Source organism: Rattus norvegicus, chromosome 7 (genome assembly GCF_036323735.1).
Source record: "Rattus norvegicus strain BN/NHsdMcwi chromosome 7, GRCr8, whole genome shotgun sequence".
NCBI lineage: Eukaryota > Metazoa > Chordata > Mammalia > Rodentia > Muridae > Rattus > Rattus norvegicus.
Genome location: NC_086025.1, coordinates 92,010,034 through 92,032,236, shown reverse-complemented (window position 1 = coordinate 92,032,236; position 22,203 = coordinate 92,010,034). Strand labels below are relative to the sequence as shown.

General features: G+C 42.5%; 1 protein-coding gene across 1 annotated transcript in view; it reads right to left on the bottom strand.

Moving 5' to 3' along the window:
• Window positions 1–22,203, bottom strand: part of Fer1l6 (fer-1-like family member 6) — a 155,444-nt gene that overhangs the window by 74,381 nt on the left and 58,860 nt on the right. The window contains exons 14-19 of the mRNA XM_039080186.2: window positions 20,710–20,893; window positions 17,127–17,247; window positions 15,687–15,787; window positions 13,164–13,254; window positions 9,125–9,244; window positions 7,715–7,867 (exon numbers count right to left, since the gene is read on the bottom strand). Of these exons, the coding sequence (XP_038936114.2) occupies window positions 7,715–7,867; window positions 9,125–9,244; window positions 13,164–13,254; window positions 15,687–15,787; window positions 17,127–17,247; window positions 20,710–20,893 (770 nt within the window). The remainder of the gene's footprint in view (window positions 1–7,714; window positions 7,868–9,124; window positions 9,245–13,163; window positions 13,255–15,686; window positions 15,788–17,126; window positions 17,248–20,709; window positions 20,894–22,203) is intronic.

The following is a 22,203-nucleotide window of genomic DNA, read 5'->3' as shown; positions in this document are numbered from 1 at the left end:
TCCTCTGAGGTGCTGGATGCCCAGCTTCTTGAACACTGGTATTTATTGACTGATGACTCTGCCTGAGGCACAAGTATGTGTTCTTTGCCTGAGTTTACTCACTTAATCCTCACAGCCATATACACACAGTGGATGAAAAATAGAATAAACACTCTTCAAATGTATGAAAAATATTAAGCAGACTGTCCAAGATCACACAGCTGGTAAATATTTGCCCAGAACTCTGTTACAGATTGAATTATGTTCCTCCCAGATTCATCTGTTTTAGATCTTAATCTTCAGTCATCAGATTGTTACCCTATTTGGAAATAGGGTCACTGCAGATGTAATTAGTCAAATGACTGTATAACTGATGTCCTTATCAAAAGGATGCTTCCTTTCTTCTCCCTCCCTCCCTCCTTCCCTTCCTTCCTTCTTTCCTTTCTTCCTTTTCCTTCCTCCCTTCTTTTTTTTTCTTTTCAGCACTGTGGGTTAACCCTAGGGTCTTGCATGTGTTAGACAAGCTCATTACCCCTGAACTACATTTTATTTTTAAAGAAAAAAATTAAGTCAGTATCTACTAAGTTGCTCAAACTGGCCTTGAACTCACTCTGCAGCCCAGGCTAGTCTTGAAATGTCTCAGATTCCCAAGTATTTGTGCTTGAAGGACTTTAGAACCTTTTTGAAACAAACATATTAACTGTATGAATGAATGGGGTTTGTCTAAATATATATATTCATATATATTCATATATACATTCATATATATATATTCATATTCCTGTGAAAGATGTCTTCGAAAAATCATATGGGAGAAAATGACAGAAGGAACAAATAGGAAAAATTTCCAGTCTCAGTAATCAAAGGAGTGAAACTCTAAGCTAGTGGGTCAGTCATTAGATGAAAAGAGAAATCGACACGTGTCTGAAGACATCATACGTAGAAAGCTAGAGAAACCACTGGATTGAAATCCAGATCAAGAAGCCTGAGATCTCCTGTTTTTGAAAACACTGAAAAGAATTCTAGACATGGACACATGCTAAAATTCCTAAGCCACTCAGGATAAAAAGAAATTGGTCGTTCGCTTCCTGGTTGCTGCCGCCGCAGAGAGCCCGTGGGCAGCACCCCGCGAGCAAACTTGAGCCTCGGGACCACAGGTAAGACCAACTTGTCTGCTACAAGAGAGCTGCCTGGTGAGATCGGGACACACAGAGGCAGAGTTCATCTAGGACCGGGCACGTCCTGTGTTTGCCGGAGGTCCCACGCCTGCGGTCCCACGCCTGCGGATCCCGGCCCGCAGCAGCTCTCTGCTCCCAGACCCTGTGAGAGAGAGACCTCACCGCCTGGTCAGGTGGGCACTCCTGAGGCTGCAGAGCGGAAGAGACCACCAACACTGCCCACCCCTGCCCACATCCCTGGCCCAAGAGGAAACTGTATAAGGCCTCTGGGCTCCCGTGGGGGAGGGCCCAGGAGCGGCAGGACCCCTGCCTGAGACACCACCGGAACCTGAAGGAAACAGACCGGATAAACAGTTCTCTGCACCCAAATCCCGTGGGAGGGAGAGCTAAACCTTCAGAGAGGCAGACAAGCCTGGGAAACCAGAAGAGACTGCTCTCTGTGCACACATCTCGGACGCCAGAGGAAAACACCAAAGGCCATCTGGAACCCTGGTGCACTGAAGCTCCCGGAAGGGGCGGCACAGGTCTTCCTGGTTGCTGCCGCTGCAGAGAGCCCATGGGCAGCACCCCACGAGCGAACTTGAGCCTCGGGACCACAGGTAAGACCAACTTTTCTGCTGCAAGAAACCTGCCTGGTGAACTCAAGACACAGGCCCACAGGAACAGCTGAAGACCTGTAGAGAGGAAAAACTACACGCCCAGAAGCAGAACACTCTGTCCCCATAACTGACTGAAAGAGAGGAAAACAGGTCTACAGCACTCCTGACACACAGGCTTATAGGACAGTCTAGCCACTGTCAGAAATAGCAGAACAAAGTAACACTAGAGATAATCTGATGGCGAGAGGCAAGCGCAGGAACCCAAGCAACAGAAACCAAGACTACATGGCATCATCGGAGCCCAATTCTCCCACCAAAACAAACATGGAATATCCAAACACACCAGAAAAGCAAGATCTAGTTTCAAAATCATATTTGATCATGATGCTGGAGGACTTCAAGAAAGACGTGAAGAACTCCCTTAGGGAAACACAGGAAAACATTAATAAACAAGTAGAAGCCTACAGAGAGGAATCGCAAAAATCCCTGAAAGAATTCCAGGAAAACACAATCAAACAGTTGAAGGAATTAAAAATGGAAATAGAAGCAATCAAGAAAGAACACATGGAAACAACCCTGGATATAGAAAGCCAAAAGAAGAGACAAGGAGCTGTAGATACAAGCTTCACCAACAGAATACAAGAGATGGAAGAGAGAATCTCAGGAGCAGAAGATTCCATAGAAATCATTGACTCAACTGTCAAAGATAATGTAAAGCGGAAAAAGCTACTGGTCCAAAACATACAGGAAATCCAGGACTCAATGAGAAGATCAAACCTAAGGATAATAGGTATAGAAGAGAGTGAAGACTCCCAGCTCAAAGGACCAGTAAATATCTTCAACAAAATCATAGAAGAAAACTTCCCTAACCTAAAAAAAAGAGATACCCATAGGCATACAAGAAGCCTACAGAACTCCAAATAGATTGGACCAGAAAAGAAACACCTCCCGTCACATAATAGTCAAAACACCAAACGTACAAAATAAAGAAAGAATATTAAAAGCAGTAAGGGAAAAAGGTCAAGTAACATATAAAGGCAGACCTATCAGAATCACACCAGACTTCTCGCCAGAAACTACGAAGGCCAGAAGATCCTGGACTGATGTCATACAGACCCTAAGAGAACACAAATGCCAGCCCAGGTTACTGTATCCTGCAAAACTCTCAATTAACATAGATGGAGAAACCAAGATATTCCATGACAAAAACAAATTTACACAATATCTTTCTACAAATCCAGCTCTACAAAGGATAATAAATGGTAAAGCCCAACATAAGGAGGCAAGCTATACCCTAGAAGAAGCAAGAAACTAATCGTCTTGGCAACAAAACAAAGAGAATGAGAGCACACAAACATAACCTCACATCCAAATATGAATATAACGGGAAGCAATAATCACTATTCCTTAATATCTCTCAACATCAATGGCCTCAACTCCCCAATAAAAAGACATAGATTAACAAACTGGATACGCAACGAGGACCCTGCATTCTGCTGCCTACAGGAAAAACACCTCAGAGACAAAGACAGACATTACCTCAGAGTGAAAGGCTGGAAAACAATTTTCCAAGCAAATGGTCAGAAGAAGCAAGCTGGAGTAGCCATTCTAATATCAAATAAAATCAATTTTCAACTAAAAGTCATCAAAAAAGATAAGGAAGGACACTTCATATTCATCAAAGGAAAAATCCACCAAGATGAACTCTCAATCCTAAATATCTATGCCCCAAATACAAGGGCACCTACATATGTAAAAGAAACCTTACTAAAGCTCAAAACACACATTGCACCTCACACAGTAATAGTGGGAGATTTCAACACCCCACTCTCATCAATGGACAGATCATGGAAACAGAAATTAAACAGAGATGTAGACAGACTAAGAGAAGTCATGAGCCAAATGGACTTAACGGATATTTATAGAACATTCTATCCTAAAGCAAAAGGATATACCTTCTTCTCAGCTCCTCATGGTACTTTCTCCAAAATTGACCATATAATTGGTCAAAAAACAGGCCTCAACAGGTACAGAAAGATAGAAATAATCCCATGCGTGCTATCGGACCACCACGGCCTAAAACTGGTCTTCAATAACAATCAAGGAAGAATGCCCACATATACTTGGAAATTGAACAATGCTCTACTCAATGATAACCTGGTCAAGGAAGAAATAAAGAAAGAAATTAAAAACTTTTTAGAATTTAATGAAAATGAAGGTACAACATACCTAAACTTATGGGACACAATGAAAGCTGTGCTAAGAGGAAAACTCATAGCGCTGAGTGCCTGCAGAAAGAAACAGGAAAGAGCATATGTCAGCAGATTGACAGCACACCTAAAAGCTCTAGAACAAAAAGAAGCAAATACACCCAGGAGGAGTAGAAGGCAGGAAATAATCAAACTCAGAGCTGAAATCAACCAAGTAGAAACAAAAAGGACCATAGAAAGAATCAACAGAACCAAAAGTTGGTTCTTTAAGAAAATCAACAAGATAGATAAACCCTTAGCCAGACTAATGAGAGGACACAGAGAGTGCGTCCAAATTAACAAAATCAGAAATGAAAAGGGAGACATAACAACAGATTCAGAGGAAATTCAAAAAATCATCAGATCTTACTATAAAAACCTATATTCAACAAAACTTGAAAATCTTCAGGAAATGGACAATTTCCTAGACAGATACCAGGTACCGAAGTTAAATCAGGAACAGATAAACCAGTTAAACAACCCCATAACTCCTAAGGAAATAGAAGCAGTCATTAAAGGTCTCCCAACCAAAAAGAGCCCAGGTCCAGACAGGTTTAGTGCAGAATTCTATCAAACCTTCATAGAAGACCTCATACCAATATTATCCAAACTATTCCACAAAATTGAAACAGATGGATCACTACCGAATACCTTCTACGAAGCCACAATTACTCTTATACCTAAACCACAGAAAGACACAACAAAGAAAGAGAACTTCAGACCAATTTCCCTTATGAATATCGACGCAAAAATACTCAACAAAATTCTGGCAAACGGAATCCAAGAGCACATCAAAACAATCATCCACCATGACCAAGTAGGCTTCATCCCAGGCATGCAGGGATGGTTTAATATACGGAAAACCATCAACGTGATCCATTATATAAACAAACTGAAAGAACAAAACCACATGATCATTTCATTAGACGCTGAGAAAGCATTTGACAAAATTCAACACCCCTTCATGATAAAAGTCCTGGAAAGAATAGGAATTCAAGGCCCATACCTGAACATAGTAAAAGCCATATACAGCAAACCAGTTGCTAACATTAAACTAAATGGAGAGAAACTTGAAGCAATCCCACTAAAATCAGGGACTAGACAAGGCTGCCCACTCTCTCCCTACTTATTCAATATAGTTCTTGAAGTTCTAGCCAGAGCAATCAGACAACAAAAGGAGGTCAAGGGGATACAGATCGGAAAAGAAGAAGTCAAAATATCACTATTTGCAGATGATATGATGGTATATTTAAGTGATCCCAAAAGTTCCACCAGAGAACTACTAAAGCTGATAAACAACTTCAGCAAAGTGGCTGGGTATAAAATTAACTCAAATAAATCAGTTGCCTTCCTCTATACAAAAGAGAAACAAGCCGAGAAAGAAATTAGGGAAACGACACCCTTCATAATAGACCCAAATAATATAAAGTACCTCGGTGTGACTTTAACAAAGCAAGTAAAAGATCTGTACAATAAGAACTTCAAGACACTGAAGAAGGAAATTGAAGAAGACCTCAGAAGATGGAAAGATCTCCCATGCTCATGGATTGGCAGGATTAATATAGTAAAAATGGCCATTTTACCAAAAGCAATCTACAGATTCAATGCAATCCCCATCAAAATACCAATCCAATTCTTCAAAGAGTTAGACAGAGCAATTTGCAAATTCATCTGGAATAACAAAAAACCCAGGATAGCTAAAGCTATCCTCAACAATAAAAGGACTTCAGGGGGAATCACTATCCCTGAACTCAAGCAGTATTACAGAGCAATAGTGATAAAAACTGCATGGTATTGATACAGAGACAGACAGATAGACCAATGGAATAGAATTGAAGACCCAGAAATGAACCCACACACCTATGGTCACTTGATTTTTGACAAAGGAGCCAAAACCATCCAATGGAAAAAAGATAGCATTTTCAGCAAATGGTGCTGGTTCAACTGGAGGGCAACATGTAGAAGAATGCAGATCGATCCATGCCTATCACCCTGTACAAAGCTTAAGTCCAAGTGGATCAAGGACCTCCACATCAAACCAGACACACTCAAACTAATAGAAGAAAATCTAGGGAAGCATCTGGAACACATGGGCACTGGAGAAAATTTCCTAAACAAAACACCAATGGCTTACGCTCTAAGATCAAGAATCGACAAATGGGATCTCATAAAACTGCAAAGCTTCTGTAAGGCAAAGGACACTGTGGTTAGGACAAAATGGCAACCAACAGATTGGGAAAAGATCTTTACCAATCCTACAACAGATAGAGGCCTTATATCCAAAATATACAAAGAACTCAAGAAGTTAGACCGCAGGGAAACAAATAACCCTATTAAAAAATGGGGTTCAGAGCTAAACAAAGAATTCACAGCTGAGGAATGCCGAATGGCTGAGAAACACCTAAAGAAATGTTCAACATCTTTAGTCATAAGGGAAATGCAAATCAAAACAACTCTGAGATTTCACCTCACACCAGTGAGAATGGCTAAGATCAAAAACTCAGGGGACAACAGATGCTGGCGAGGATGCAGAGAAAGAGGAATACTCCTCCATTGTTGGTGGGATTGCAAACTGGTACAACCATTCTGGAAATCAGTCTGGAGGATCCTCAGAAAATTGGACATTGAACTGCCTGAGGATCCAGCTATACCTCTCTTGGGCATATACCCAAAAGATGCCCCAACATATAAAAAAGACACATGCTCCACTATGTTCATTGCAGCCTTATTTATAATAGCCAGAAGCTGGAAAGAACCCAGATGCCCTTCAACAGAGGAATGGATACAGAAAATGTGGTACATCTACACAATGGAATATTACTCAGCTATCAAAAACAACGACTTTATGAAATTCGTAGGCAAATGGTTGGAACTGGAAAACATCATCCTGAGTGAGCTAACCCAATCACAGAAAGACATACATGGTATGCACTCATTGATAAGTGGCTATTAGCCCAAATGCTTGAATTACCCTAGATCCCTAGAACAAATGAAACTCAAGACGGATGATCAAAATGTGAATGCTTCACTCCTTCTTTAAAAGGGGAACAAGAATACCCTTGGCAGGGAAGAGAGAGGCAAAGATTAAAACAGAGACTTAAGGAACACCCATTCAGAGCCTGCCCCTCATGTGGCCCATACATATACAGCCACCCAATTCGACAAGATGGATGAAGCAAAGAAGTGCAGACCGACAGGAGCCGGATGTAGATCGCTCCTGAGAGACACAGCCAGAATACAGCAAATACAGAGGCGAATGCCAGCAGCAAACCACTGAACTGAGAATAGGACCCCCGTTGAAGGAATCAGAGAAAGAACTGGAAGAGCTTGAAGGGGCTCAAGACCCCATATGTACAACAATGCCAAGCAACCAGAGCTTCCAGGGACTAAGCCACTACCTAAAGACTATACATGGACTGACCCTGGACTCTGACCTCATAGGTAGCAATGAATATCCTAGTAAGAGCACCAGTGGAAGGGGAAGCCTGGGTCCTGCTAAGACTGAACCCCCAGTGAACTAGACTGGTAGGGGGAGGGCGGCAATGGGGGGAGGGTTGGGAGGGGAACACCCATAAGGAAGGGGAAGGGGGAGGGGGATGTTTGCCCGGATACCGGGAAAGGGAATAACACTCGAAATGTATTTAAGAAATACTCAAGTTAATAAAAAAAAAAAAAAAGAAATTGGTCTTCTGGTTTCGGGCAGACTTACCTTGAGAAAGTGGGTTTTGATCTTCCCACAGTGCTTGCCCATCTGCTCTTCGATGGGGGAGTAAAGCAGGTCTTTGGCAGCGATCCGGGCGTACGCCACTCTCTTGTTGTTACTGAGCATCCAAATGAAGACGTCCGGGATAGTGTGCTGAGGCTGTGCAGTGGAATGATACGATTGCACAGGTTGGTATTTAATGGATGTGCTTCCAGAGCTTATCCCAAAAGAACCCTTCTTCTGCATTAAACAATGGAGCTGGTTAGTCATCTGTACAGTAAGCCGGTGAAGTGCTGCTGCCTTAGAGGACAGCGTCGTGCTCATGAGGTAGGGATACGTGGGTTTACTTGAGCTTGCTGGACCTTTGTTGGAGCATCTTTGCTGCCCTGTTTTTCATGACGTAACAGAAGAAAGTGCACTGATGCCTTTGAATCATCCCCCAGTCACGTTAAGGAAAAGAGAAAACAAATCTAGAGGAGCCCTGTGCCTAACATCTAGTTGCCAAATCGCCGACTCCCATTTCAGCCATTTGGAACAACTCTACTAAACTTAAGTGAAATTTTAAAAGTTGAGCTACTCAGTAAGGGAATGAGGTTCCATACCGAGTGTTTCACTACTTTGTGTTTGGAATGTACACTTCTGAACCAATGCAACTACCAAAATAGGAGGCATAGCTTCTATCCGGAGGTAGATACTCTGTCTTGCTCTCTCTCCTCTCACATGCATATCTGACACTGAAAAGGAGCATCTGTCCTTTCTATCTGGTCTGAAACCAACAGCAAAGGAAAGTCTTCCAGTCACAGGGCTTGTTAGTTACAGGCAGGAAGCCCCAGTGCCTGCCTCAAACCTCCCATGTTCTTAATGAAACCCTCATGTCTACTGTTTAATGTTACCTGTCTCATTACTTAATATATTTCCAGAGACCAAATAATATATGAGAGAATCACCACACTGGAGAGCCCGTGGAGCAGTAAACCCATGTCCCTCTCCCCAACACCATCCCCCATGAACCCTGTAGAGGAAGCCTGTCCACATCTGTAGGGCTCAAGAAAGAATCAGTATTTGACAGAAGTGAATATGATGCCTTTTAAAGATCATTCTAGAAGACAGCAGAAAACCTACCTTACAACTATGCTTAAAATAGACAGTTTGATCTTCATTGAATGTGAGTTTAAATTCTCTTATGCTTGAAAACCCCTCAAGGTTCCCACCATCATCATGCTTGCTTGGACAGTACTTGTGTTAGGGGACATGCTTTTTATTCTGTTGAATGCTCTGGCTTTATGAGAAACCAACACAGCGATATATATTTGGCTTAATTTTAAAAACTTCTCCCTCCATCACCAAGCAAGCATCTCATCCTCTCTGGGAAGCTTTCTTATCTCCCCAATGAGCTTTGCCTATAGCATTGATTACCTCATCCACAAGAAAGCGGATTTTCTCCACGAAGTTCTGAGCTTCACGGATCATCTCATCAAGAGATAACTTTTTCTTCTGTTGTTGAATGACTCCTTCAGCCTCATCAGTCATTGCCTTCTAAAAAAAGGACAAGAGTTGTGGTGTAGATGTTTCCAGAAGTCTGGGCAACAAACACTGCCCTACGCTGGAGTGTCCTGAGGTGTTTGCAAGCCCACACTAAGCATTCTGGAATGGCTTTGGGTTTGACATTGTGCGCATTGACCATTGAATAGAAATGACATGAGTTTAATTCATTCATCTCGCCCTCTCTGGGAAGCCTTCTTCCCCATATTCCTAATGAACTTTGCCTGTAGAGTTATTTACCTCATCCATAAGAAATCTACCACAGTGAAGACAGTAGATACCATCTCTCCTTTGGTAAACAGATGAGATATTTGAGACCTAGAAAGTGTAGAAACGTGTCCAGGCCACATGATTATGGGATAATATTTCTCCCTTGTGCTTAATAACAACTATAATGATGACAGCTAAATTGTGAATTATCGCTGTATGCCATGCAATCTTCTTTCATTACTCCTCCTAGTGATCTTCTGAGGTAGGTACCAATATTTCCATTTTAAGGTGAGAAAAAGGCCACACAGCTCCTGGGCCTGATCTCCAGATCAGCCCAAAATGCATGTCCTTTTCTCATCCTAGAACTATGAAGGATGCTTCCAGCCCAAGGTACCATCTGAGAAACATCTGAGTCACTGGAGTGTTCTAAGTGCCAAACAATTATTTTATAACTCAGACATAAATCTGTAACTCCTGCACCTGGGAGGGAGGTGAAATCAAAGAACAGTAGTTTGAGATCCTCCTCAACTATGTAAAGCAAGTTTGAGCTCAGCCTGGGCTATATGAAACCATGTCAAGAAAGGAAGAGAGAGGGGTGGGAAGGAGGGACAAGTGCCGGGCGGGGCACAAGGAGGGACAGAGAAAGAGAGAAAAGAAGCAAAGAAAATACTTGTTTTTATTCATTCATTCCACCTATATTTATGGGATTTTTTTTAACACACACAGACAGATGCAGTCTTTACGGTGTCTTCTAAGGCCCTGTGAGCTGGCTGTGTTTCTGTCTCATAGCATTCTCTCCCCGGGCTCATGGCTCCTCAAGAGGTCCTGGGGCATGCCAAGGTTGGTCAACCCTAAGGCTGTAACATACAGATCTTCTTATTGCTCAAATGTTCTTCCTAACCTCCACGTGGTTTCAGCTTAAACATCGCCATGGTATTATATGTTGTCAAATATTTTCCTATTCTCTGTGACTTTGGCGAGTTTCCCTTCATAATCATAACCTACAATTATTTTCATGTCTGCATTTCATGTTGTTTGCCTGTCTGCATTCTGTATTCTCCACTACAAGGGACTCTTCTGTTGAACAGGGGCCTCCTGTCCTGTCCTTATCTTGAACAATCAATGTTGTCAGAGATACTGTCAAACAGCAGTGACACACAGTACATCCTTGCCACACAGAGGATAGTAAGTAAATTAGGAATGAACAAGTCAGGCCATTTACATATTCCTCAGGGACAAACACTAAGAACTTTCAGCTTTGTGTTCCTAGCACTTGTCCATGCCCAACACAAGAAGCCTTCTGGTAATGCTGACCAGAATGAATGAATGAATACCAGCTGTCTGCCAGGTACTGAGGCCACAGTTGCACACAATGCTTCCTTTGACAGTTTTGTGAAATGAAAGCAATATGTTCAAATAAATATATAAAGCATCGTGAGACTAGACGGGGTGAAGCCAGGCTTCCTAGAGGATCTCAATCTGACCTGACCCATAAGGAATTCATCAGTCAGTAAGAAACCAAATGAGAGTCCTGACAGAGGGAACAATCGCGTGTGCAGATATACAGGCAGCCAGAGTCCAGCTGGTCGGAACACGACTCCAGGGTAAGGACAAGGGTAGGATGCTAGGCTGTACACTGCTTGCTCTGTATGTCATGCAAAGAGAATTTAGTTTTATCCTATGAATCCAGACAGACGTCAATGATTTGCTAAGAGCAAGTAATCACCTTGCATTTTGTTTTAGAAGCCGTTTTGGTTCTGGAATGGAAAGTAGGCGAGAGGAAGCTTGCTGAAAAGTCTATGCCAGAGATTCTCTGGGCCTAGAGAAGTAAGTTCTAGAATGCTTTTGGGGAATAATCACCAAGATCTGGGGTAGCACTGACGGTTTAGGATGAGGGATTAAAAAATCGCCATTAATACACAGGTTTAGGTCAGCTGGTATCCCAAGACAGAAAGAAGAGTTGGGAGAGGGATAGATTGGCAGAATACTGAGTAGGAAGTGTTCCAAGACATCTGGCTTCCTTTAAGAGGCAAGATATATGGATATACTGCTCTAGAAACAAGAGACATGAGTCTAAGACAGTGACGTTTTATTGGCAACTCGATTAAATACCTTGGACATTGGTGAATCACAACTTTGAGTAAAGATGCGGGGGTGTTTCTAAAGAGGTTTAAGGAGGAGAAAAGACCCATCCTGAACGCGGCAGCACTATCTGCTGGGCTGGTCACCATCATCTGTTGGGCATCCTAAACTGAACAAAAGGGAGGAAGCCCACTGCACACTGTCAGCCCTCTCTCTCCCTCATGATCTACAAGATGTGAAGTGCCCGGCTACATACTCGCTCCACCATGAATACTACCACACCTGTCCTGCCACGACTGAGCATTAACTTTTCAAAGCCTGAGCCAAAATAAACCCTTTCTTCTAGTGGTTTTGCTCCCAGTGGTGAGAAGAGTCACAAATACAAGGCACTGTTAAGACACTGATGTTGTGGGCTTGGTCCAGCCAGGGTTGGTAGACAAAAAACAGGCGGGGCTCTGCAGAGAACATGCAAAAGAGTCAAGACATGGGCAGCATAGTCAGCTAGAGGATCAGAGGGAGGACCAAGCAGAAAGATCTTGAGGACAATGGAAGCCAGATTCCCTGGACATCCTGGGGGACAGAGAATAAGTGTTCTGGAAAGAAAGATGAAGGAAGGGCTTAGATTTACTCTCTAAACTTGGATTAGATGGGATTTTTAAAAAACCAACTTTCTAAATACTGATTAGACTGCAAAGTCTATACCAGAGATTCTCAGGGGCTGGAGAAGTAAGTTCTAGAATGCTTTTGGGGAATTATCACCAAGATCTGGGGTAGCAGCCCCAAGTCAAATACTGAGAGATTTCTCTTGGTAGAATTATCACAGTGTCACCCAAATGTCCCTTAGTGCTGTTGGTGGAACTTCACAGTCAGATATTTCAGGGGCTGTCTGACTTGGGCTGGCATTTTCCAGCCATCACCCATTCCACAAGGAGTGAGTATCTATAAGGTACCTTTAAGCATCTACAAATGCTGTCCTAGTAGGCAGGGCACAAAGGGACATCAGTAGCCACCTGTCCTCAAGAACTCTGGCAACCCTTAACACGATTTTCAATGGGGACACCAGAGGAGAGGAGAATCGTTAGTTCTTTTAGCTTCTCATTTGTGGGACAGACATCAAGGTGAAAGAACCTAGCAGTCCAACCTTAAAAAGAAAATGTGTAGATGTGTTTTGCCTGCACGTGTCTGCAATGTGGGCTGAGGCCAGAAGAGGGCAGCAAATCTTCTGGATCTGGAGTTACAGACAGTTGTGAGCCCCCGAGTGCTAAGACTCAAACCCAGGTCCACTAGAAGAGCATCTATTTTTCCTAAATGCCCAGCCATTTCTCTAGCCTGGGTCTAACAGCTTTAGCAAAATGCAAATTTCAGAAGAAATAAACAAGGGCTCCATGTGAATAAGAAAACTGAGCTCCTGGGCTTGCTTGGTGATCCTTGTGAATCTCTAAGAGATGAGTTCTCTTCCCACCCCACACACATTCTTTCCCATTGCTGTTTCCACCTCACAGAAAAATATGTTCTTTAAGCCTTGTCCTTGCCTGCCCTGCGACCTATGTGTCATCTGTGAGGTTTATTTTTAAAGCACATGCTTTGGCTGTGTTCAAAATATAAATAGGTTTTCACATACCAGCTCTTGCCAACAGAGCGTGAGTCGTTTCTTATCTAGAGCAGTTTGGTTCGGCGTCTTCTGCTTCTTTTCTGCTTCAGAGATAAAAGCTCTGAAAGAGAATATCCGTTTTCCAGCCTACTTAGTGAAAATCCATTTGTGTGATTCCAGAGATTTGAAAAAAAAAAATCTACTTTCCGTGGCACAATAGAAAGCTGATAGATCCGCAGAACCCAGGTTTTTAAGTTTAGGTTTAAACAATGGTGCACTAACATCTCTAACAGGAAAAAAAAGAAAAGACTGGAAATAATACCTAGGCCCTGTGTTACTTTGAGGAGATTTATGAATTCTACTTCATACATACCCATTGTGACTGCTATCAAAGTTCATGACAAATTTACATGGAATAATGCAGTCTTACATACTTAAGACACGCCAAGACTTTCCTGAAATGTTACACACAAAGCAGATATTTCAGAACTGAGACTCAGATATGTCCCCTCCTATCGAAGAGTAACACTTTTGGAGATGAAGTTTCAAATGTGTTTTTAAAAGGAAAATAATAACGGCTATGAATATAATTCAAGAAGGAATGGAAATGAACACATTGTCTTTAGTGATTTAAAGGATATTAAAATCAATGCGACTTCACTTATAAAAGTAATTTTACCCCAAATTAGTGGTGGTGAGGGAGAGTGTAGAAGAATGTGTGCTGCTGTAGAAGTGAGTGGTTATCTGTTCTTACAAACTGCTTGATAGAACTACGGACATATTAACATGTGCATAATTTGACTTAAAAGTTACACTAGCATTCCTGTCCTTTGGAAATAGTGGAATGATTTTTTTAAGAATATATTTATAGAGTATTTGCCATGATGATAGAATAAACGGAACAGTGTTGCAGATCAATTAAACTTATTGTGATATATCTATGTGTGGTTGCCTGTGATATTACTGAGGGTAGGAGGGACTTGCTGGACAAATATCGGCTGTCACTGTGAAGAAACAATGTGTTTTATGAGCGTGTGTATGTGAGGATGTGTGTCTTCAAAGGCAGGGAAAAGCAGTCCAGGAGGAAAATGAACCTCTTTTCTCTGTAGGAATGCACAGAAAATTGAAAATGCATCTTTTAAGTCATATCCATAATAGAACGGCAGAACACACACACACACACACACACACACACACACACACACACACACACACAGTGTGTGGTCCTTCTGTGTTGAAACAACCACAAAGGACATTACAAAGGAGAATCTAGGACGAGAGACCCCAAACCCAGGCTCTGCCTGGTGCCCATTGGAAACCCTGCCACATTCTCTTCGGGAATCCTATTAAAACTTTATTTCCTGCTCCTTTTATAAAGAATACGATGATCATATTTGAATTACTGCATCCCTGTGTTTACTAAAAGCACAGGGAGTCCCATCCCATCTCTGGGACGTGTTAGCTGATTAGAGGCTCTCCTGCCACACAGAGGCTAAGAGAACTTTTTTCTGCATCACAGTTGGGGTGAGTGTTACGGTGTTTGCTCTCATTCATTCCCACCCCACAGTCCCAGCCTACCCTCTGGCTGTGGCAGCTTGGTCACCTCTACCTGATGAATGGCTTGTCCTTGCTGCAGAGTCAGTCTCAAAAGACCAATGCTTGATGGAGAAAGGCTTAGGAGGCAAGAATTCCAATCTGACCTCGGGTCCAGCCTGCCTTCTCAGACCTACAGATCCTGACTATGAAACTACCACTGTGATTACTGACACATATGGGTGTTCTTTCAGTTGACTGAAAACTTGAACAAGAGGGACAGTTAATTATCACCCTCAAGTCCTCCCATGAGCTATTACTTGCCAGCCAATGTTTTCCAACATGAGATACGAGATTGCGAAGCTTTTAAAAGGTGTTTCAAGCGAATTTAACTGGTGCCTGGCTCCCAGCAGGACTCATGCTTAATATTGCTTTGGCTGAAAAAAATGTAAGCAGATAGGACTAGCACAGGCAACACATTTATTTCTTTGCTTACATGTATATGCATGCAAATATATGAAGATAGATGTATATGCATGTGAATATATGAAGATAGACATATACACATGGATATACACACATGAGCAGAATATTGGGTATTTCTACTGCCTGTCTACTAGGTTTTACCTTTGATGTAATTTAATCTCCACTCACTTTTTAGTAAGTCTATTTTAGCAAATTCTTATTTTTTGCTTGTTTTGACTGAGTTAATCTCAAGATGGTTCAAGTTGCTCCAACAGGGGCAAGTTGCCTCCAAAGGTCCCAGAGAACCCAACCTACCATTTGTCCTGCTACAGAGTCCCCTTGCTTATTGTGGGCTGCTTAAGCGTGACTTGGTGTTAATGCTATGAGGATATTTTCTTGCTCCATATGAATCTGAGCAGTGGGTGTGTCTCGTTTGGCTTTGTTTAAGAGCTGATACAGCACTGTGAAGTGCTCATCCAATGCTCATGAGCGCAGCTGATTTCTCAAGGTCATTAGAAGCCAAGTTCATCTGAGCTCATCTGTGACGTCACCCACCTGCTTTGACTGATGAAGTCATGGAGCACAGTCTTCATTTTCTCTTCTGGTGCCTCCTCAGAAACCTTGACCAGCTCCCTCACTTCTTCTATGCCTTCTTCCTGAAGACAAACCACAGAGCCACAGAACTTGTAGAGACACAATGTCACATCTCAGAAACACCAGTTGGCTATCTTTGTCTCTGAGGTTTTGGAGGTACAAGAAGTGCCCCTCTACCTTCGTGAACTTGACCTGGAAACATGGCTGCCCTCCTACTCTGATCCCTCCTTACCTTAAGGCCACATGTGCATCCTTGCCCATATTACTCAGAGCCATTGTGTCCCAGATCCATTCCTACCTACCTAAGCATCATTCTATGTCAATTACCTTGTGGAAAATCTAATATCATGAGAAATATTTCATAATTTAAAATTGTATATGTAGTTATTAAACAACTTCAAAATCAGTCAATTTTACAGGGTAATGTAATCCTACTGACATTAAAGGGTTACTTGCTCTTTTGAGAATATCAGGTTTAAGGATATGGGACAGGGAATATGACAGGGAATGGGACAGGTTGGCTGCAGCAGTGACTATATACTGATATACATAATAATACAGGCATCACGATGGAGTAAGGAGTCAGGCTCTGGCTTGGGCTACCTGGGTTCCAATCCAGGCTGCCACTTTCTAGTGAACTAATCCCATTACACACAGTTTCCTTATTTATAACATAGGAAACTAATAGAAGCCATCTACACCACCACAAAAAGGGGGATAAACTTTGTCATGGAGGCCATAAAGGGCTATTAACACTGACCAGTCTTTTCTAATTCCATCCTCTTAGTGCTGAACTAAAGCTACTCTGAAGGATGAACAAGACTAGATTTACAAAGCCCGCGGCCTCCACGTTGTGTGAGCCTAGCGAGGCCCCTCAAGTTATCTTCAGAGTCTGGTTTCCCCATTCCTAGAATCCCACAGCTGGAGACACTGCTTTGCTTTACAGAAGCCAGAACCGATTGGAGGGAGATGATTCTGCCCTTCTAGAGGCATAGGAAATTAAGGTAAGAGTCATCTGGTGGGGCCTGTGGACCAGCAGTAGAGGATTAAAGATGTCCCTCCCAATGGGATGTGTGGGATGGGGGGAAATGGCAGAGTAGAAGAGAGTTGAAGACAGATGTCAACTTTGTGAGATGCCTCCGCTCTCCTGCCATTGGCAGATGTGAAATTAGCTTCCTGTTAGATATTGTAAGAAGAAAATGCAGATTTGGTTAGTTTGGATTCTGATTTGGATAGTTTGGTTTCAATTCCAGGAATTTTTAACAAAACATTCCTCTGGGTCCACAGGGTAGAAGTCATGAAATACAGTAGTCCCCATTTCAGTGGTGTTTAACCTGAGGTCAAGACCCTGTTTGAGTAACTCTGTCCCCAGTTTCCCACTCTGTCTATGAAGCCACCTACCAAGAGGTCAGCCATTTTTTCCAGCATATTGGACCAGTGCAGTCTGAATATCTGGTCTCCCCAGGAACTGATGAAGGAGACACAGGGCTTCTTGGCACCAAAAGGCAAATAGTTGTAATTTCTGTAAAGGCACATGGGGTGCAGAAATCAGTGGTTTTCCCCAGTGGTTTTCTGCAGAACAGTGAGGATAAAACTACTAATGCCATCCTTAGTCTGTAATTAGAGACCTGTGAACAGTGAGCTCCGGTTATGTGGCTACCATGGAAAGGATTAAGAGTTACCAACAAATCAAGATGGCGACACACATCTGATTCTAGCACTTGAAAGGAGGAGGAGGATTCAAAGTCATCCTCAGCAACAAAGTAAATTCAAGACCTGGCTACATTTGAAATTCTCGAAATCAACCAAACAAACAAAACAAGTTACCCTCAGACATAGGGCAAAGCTTCAAAATTATCATCAATTCATAGAATGTGTTGGGCAAACCTTCCTCAATGAAGACTTAAGTTGATAAAGTAAAAAGGACAAGATTACTTTTTAAATATGTATATTCTGAGCACATTGTATTGGTTTGCTGATATAACAGATGAGAGTGAAAGTTTGAGGGAAAAGTAAATCATATTACCAATGGGAATAAAGGTATATACCAATCTAAATCAGTACTTGGTGGCTTGACATCATTCTTTTGTCCATTTGTCCATCCATTCATCTATCCATCCATCCATTCATCCATCCCTCCATCCAATACTTATGTTTGCCAGGCACGGGCGCCAATAATATAGGTGTCTTGTTTGGCTAGGAAGGGATAGGAGGTATAGCCAAGGGACAAAGATGTGGAGCCCCAGGGAATGTGGTGTCAGTGGAACAAATGTACTTTTAATGCTGATAGAAGAAGATCCTTAACAGAATGACAGGACCAGTGTGTATGTTCGGTTCTCAGGGAGGGGGTTAGGCACATGTGAAGGCAGGGCAGGCAGAAGAGGTACAGCCCAATGGTGGTGTTCCCTGACTGATGACAGCTTCTTTAATGATTGGGTTTCCCCATCCCCCAGGCATTTCCTCACAAGCATAGGAGACCATAAAAAAATGCATGAAGGAAGGAATGCTGGGAATGGCTGTGATGCTGACTCTTGAGAAGTGGAGAGTGTTTAGAGGAATGTACTCATGGTGGTTTGGAGAGAAAGAGATGGAGGCAGGGGTAGACAGAGGCACAGAAGAGGCAGAGTGAGGGGGAGAAAATGGAGCAGTAAAAAGAAAAGAGAAGAAAGGAAAGAGGGAGGGAAGAGGGGAGGGGGAGGGAGAGGAAGGAAGGAGAAACAAGTTTTATTTCCCTTTCAAACAAAAAGCTACAAAGATCTTCAGCCTGAAAGATTGGATGTTCCCTTTTAGCTCTCCAACATAAATTTCTCCTTAAGTAAACAACAGAATTAGCAAAGGGCCCTGGTCTGCTCTGCAAAAATGACATAAACCAGCAGGTGTCCATTTAGAAAAGGAAGCAAAAGAGGCTCTTGGCAGGAACTGAAGTTATCATTACAGCAAGACAACAAAGACAAAAGGTCAGAAACCAAGCTACTCTATTTTATCTCTGAAATCACTTCACTGAGAACCCTGCATCTTCACAAGTGCCCACACTATTGTATTTGACTCAGGGTTTCTTTGCATTGGGTTACCATGTGCTAATGGTAGTCTAGGTCTTTGTCTCTGTGGTTTTCAGAGTTTTGTTGCTATGCTTTGAGGACACACACAGACATGAGGCAGTTGAGGCTCATTGGGTGAGCCATTGTGCAAATGGAAAAGCAACAAGTGAGAAGGTACCTGGTGGCCCATACAGGGTGACAACTGCTGGTGCAGATGGCCAGCATCACTAGTCTGTGACTTTGAGCAAGAATAAACTTGTCTTGAGGATGTAAAGATGAGCATACACTGATGTCACCTATTCTGATTTAGTTCTCATCTCTACCAGGCACAGGTTGTGTGCAAATGCACATATTTGCAGAACCAGAAGGCCAAGACTACAAACTCAGTGGAATTTTATTAATTTTATTTTTATTATTGTATATATTCATGTCTATGTGTGCCCACATTGCATATATCTGTGTGGTATGTGTCTGTGTGTATGTGTCTGTGTATGTGTGTGTATGTGTGGGGTGTGTGTGTATGTGTGCATAAGTGTCTGTGTGTGTATCTCTGTGTGTGTGCATCTGTGTATGTATGTGTGTGATATGTTTGTGCATATGTTTGTGTGTGTGTGTCTGTGTGTGCATATGTGTGTCTGTGTATGTGCATGTGTATATGTGTGTGTGGTTTGTTCTGTGTATGTGCATATGTGTCTCTGTTTGTGGTCTGTATGTGTATATGTGTGTGGTGTATGTCTGTGTGTACATGTGTGTGTCTATGTATGTGCACGTGTATATGCGTGTGTGGTGTGTGTCTGTGTATGTCTGTGTGTGCATGTGCGTGTATGTGCACGTGTATATGTGTGTGTGGTGTGGTGTGTGTGTGTGTGTGTGTGTGTGTGTGTGTGTGTATGTGCTTGAACACATGGTCACCAGATGCTGGCGCTGTTTTGGAAGGTTGGAGATCTTTTGGGAGGCAGGACCTCAGTGGAGGAAGTGATTACTAGATTTATTGCTTGGCTCACTTCCTGTCCACTCTCTACTTCCTGACAGTAAACATGGTGTGACCAGCTACCAATCCTACTTCATCATGGTGGACCGTATCTCCATGAAATATAAGGGGAAATAAACCTTGTACCTCTAGTTGAGTTTGTCATGTATCTTTGTCCTTAGTAACGAGAAATACAAGGCCAGAATTAAGGACACAAAAATACCTAAGATTTACTGTCCAGACCTTGTCACTTACTAGCTTTGGACAGGAAGGAAAAGCAGACCTGGGGCTGGAGAGATGGCTCAGCAGTTAAGAGGGTGTATGGCTATCGCAAAGAACCAGAGCTCTATTCCAAGCATCCCTATTGGGTGACTCACAACTATCACTCCAGCTCCAGGGGATCTGACACGCTCCAAGGATTCAGCAGGTGTAATCACGCATGCACATAGCACCCCCACCTCCATGGATACGCATATATTTTAAAATAAAAGAACTCTTTAAAATATGGAAGGGAACAACTGACAATTCCCAACTGTGGGCTGGAAGACTCTGAGAGGAGGGATCTGTCTAGAGAGGGCAAGCTACAAAAGAAAGAATCTGGTGAGCGATTCACGAGCTGCCCAAATGGGGCCTCTGATCTGCCTGATGGAAAGAGGAGCAGTGCCTAAGGAGACAGACTGGGAGTCAGTTCCTAGGGAAATGTCTGGACTGCTCTAAACAGACACCTGTGGAAATGGTTTCTCTCAGGTCTAACAGTAACCATCATGGCTGCTGTCTTTAGATGAATTCCCCAGGTATGTTGTTGGGAGCTGGGGGTGGGAGGAGCTAAGGATTTACTAGAGTGATAGTTAGAATGCTTTCTCTGTTTCAGCTGGTTCCCAGCGCTGAGATGAAAGCTGAATGAAACAGCTCTAGCAATTGGCAAAAATTCTCACCCAGCAGAAACTTTCTTCTCAACTGTCCTGTCACCTCCTACCTGTTTCCGTCTGTCACAAGAGGTTTCTCTGGGTGAGTGGTGGAGGCCATAGAAATGGCAGTGTCATGGGCCACATCTTTTTCTCCTTCGTGGAGCAGAGGAAGGACGTCTTCTTCCATCAGCTCAGCCGATTTCTTCTTGCTCCCATGATGAGACCCTCCATCAATCAGGTTCCCAAAGTTACCTTCAGAGACAAGAGCAACAGGCTGGGTGTCAGCAAGTGGGATCAGTCAACTTGGCATATCCCACACCCTCTCACGGAAAGGGGCTAAGATCTCAGGATAAAGGCAGAAAGAACGACCGATGGAGAATGAGAAAATTGATTGACAAAGTCAACAACTCTTATTTTCCTGTTTGTAAAGCCTATACAAGTTGCAAATTAAGAAAGACAGTTGAGGAAAAAAGAAAATCCACTGGAGATTTTAGCCATGTTATTTTTTTTACCTACTTTAATTTTATTACATTACTTTGTGTGTGTACATATATGTATGAGCAAGTATGGTGGTTGGAGGATAACATGTAGGAGCTGGGTTCCCTCCTTCTCCCTGAGCATCCCAGAGACTAAAGTCAGGTGATCTGGGCTTAGCAGCCTTGGCTTTCTGAGTTATACCTGCTTTTAACATCTTGGTGTATACCTCCTACCAATGAAATTCGCCATGGAGACTTGATAAACTATCATTCTGGATGTGCCATGTGGTAATCAGCACCCCCGCCCCTCGCCGCTCAATAAAATATTAGGAACCTTCTCAAAACTGATTCCTCTCTAAGAGAAGTTTGAGTACTCAAAGATGACATCATGTCTTTAAAGAGAGGGTGTTCTGGAGAGAGGGAGTTGGGGGCAGTCTGGGAGGAAATGGTTTCATGTGAGAGAAGGTCTCTCTAGCATGTACAGGGACTGCTCCAGCTGGGGTCCTAGAGCTGAAAGGAGAAATGGTCACTGGCCCCATCTCTAACCCAGAAACAATTTCCAATCGATAACCACTTTCAAATGAAAACTTAGTTTCTTCCAAGGAGCCTCACTGGGGAAGCAAACAACCCTTAAGGGTAGGCTGCATGCCCAACAGTCGATGGCCACAGACAATGACCTCAACAGCAGCTTAGGAGTGCCCTAGTCTCATAATGTCACATCAGAGCTTTCCCTTTTTAAGATTTTTATTATCTTTCCAAATTTTTATTTATATAGTATTTATTATATCTCTATTTCTCTATTTCTATTTTATATTTCTCTATGTTATTCTTCTATATTTCTATTTTTATTTATATATTTACACTGCAGGTCCTTTGTGCATATAGAATAGCTTCCAGGTGTTTTTATGGGCTTTCTGACTGTTCAAAGGAGTGGTATCTGTTTCTCATGCATTATCTTGACTAATTCTGATGTGTTAATTCTTATATCATATCATATCATATCATATCATATCATAATATACTCCTTAGAAGCCTTTGTTTTCTGATGAGAGACAGAAAGGGTGTCGATCCAGAGAAGAGGGGAGG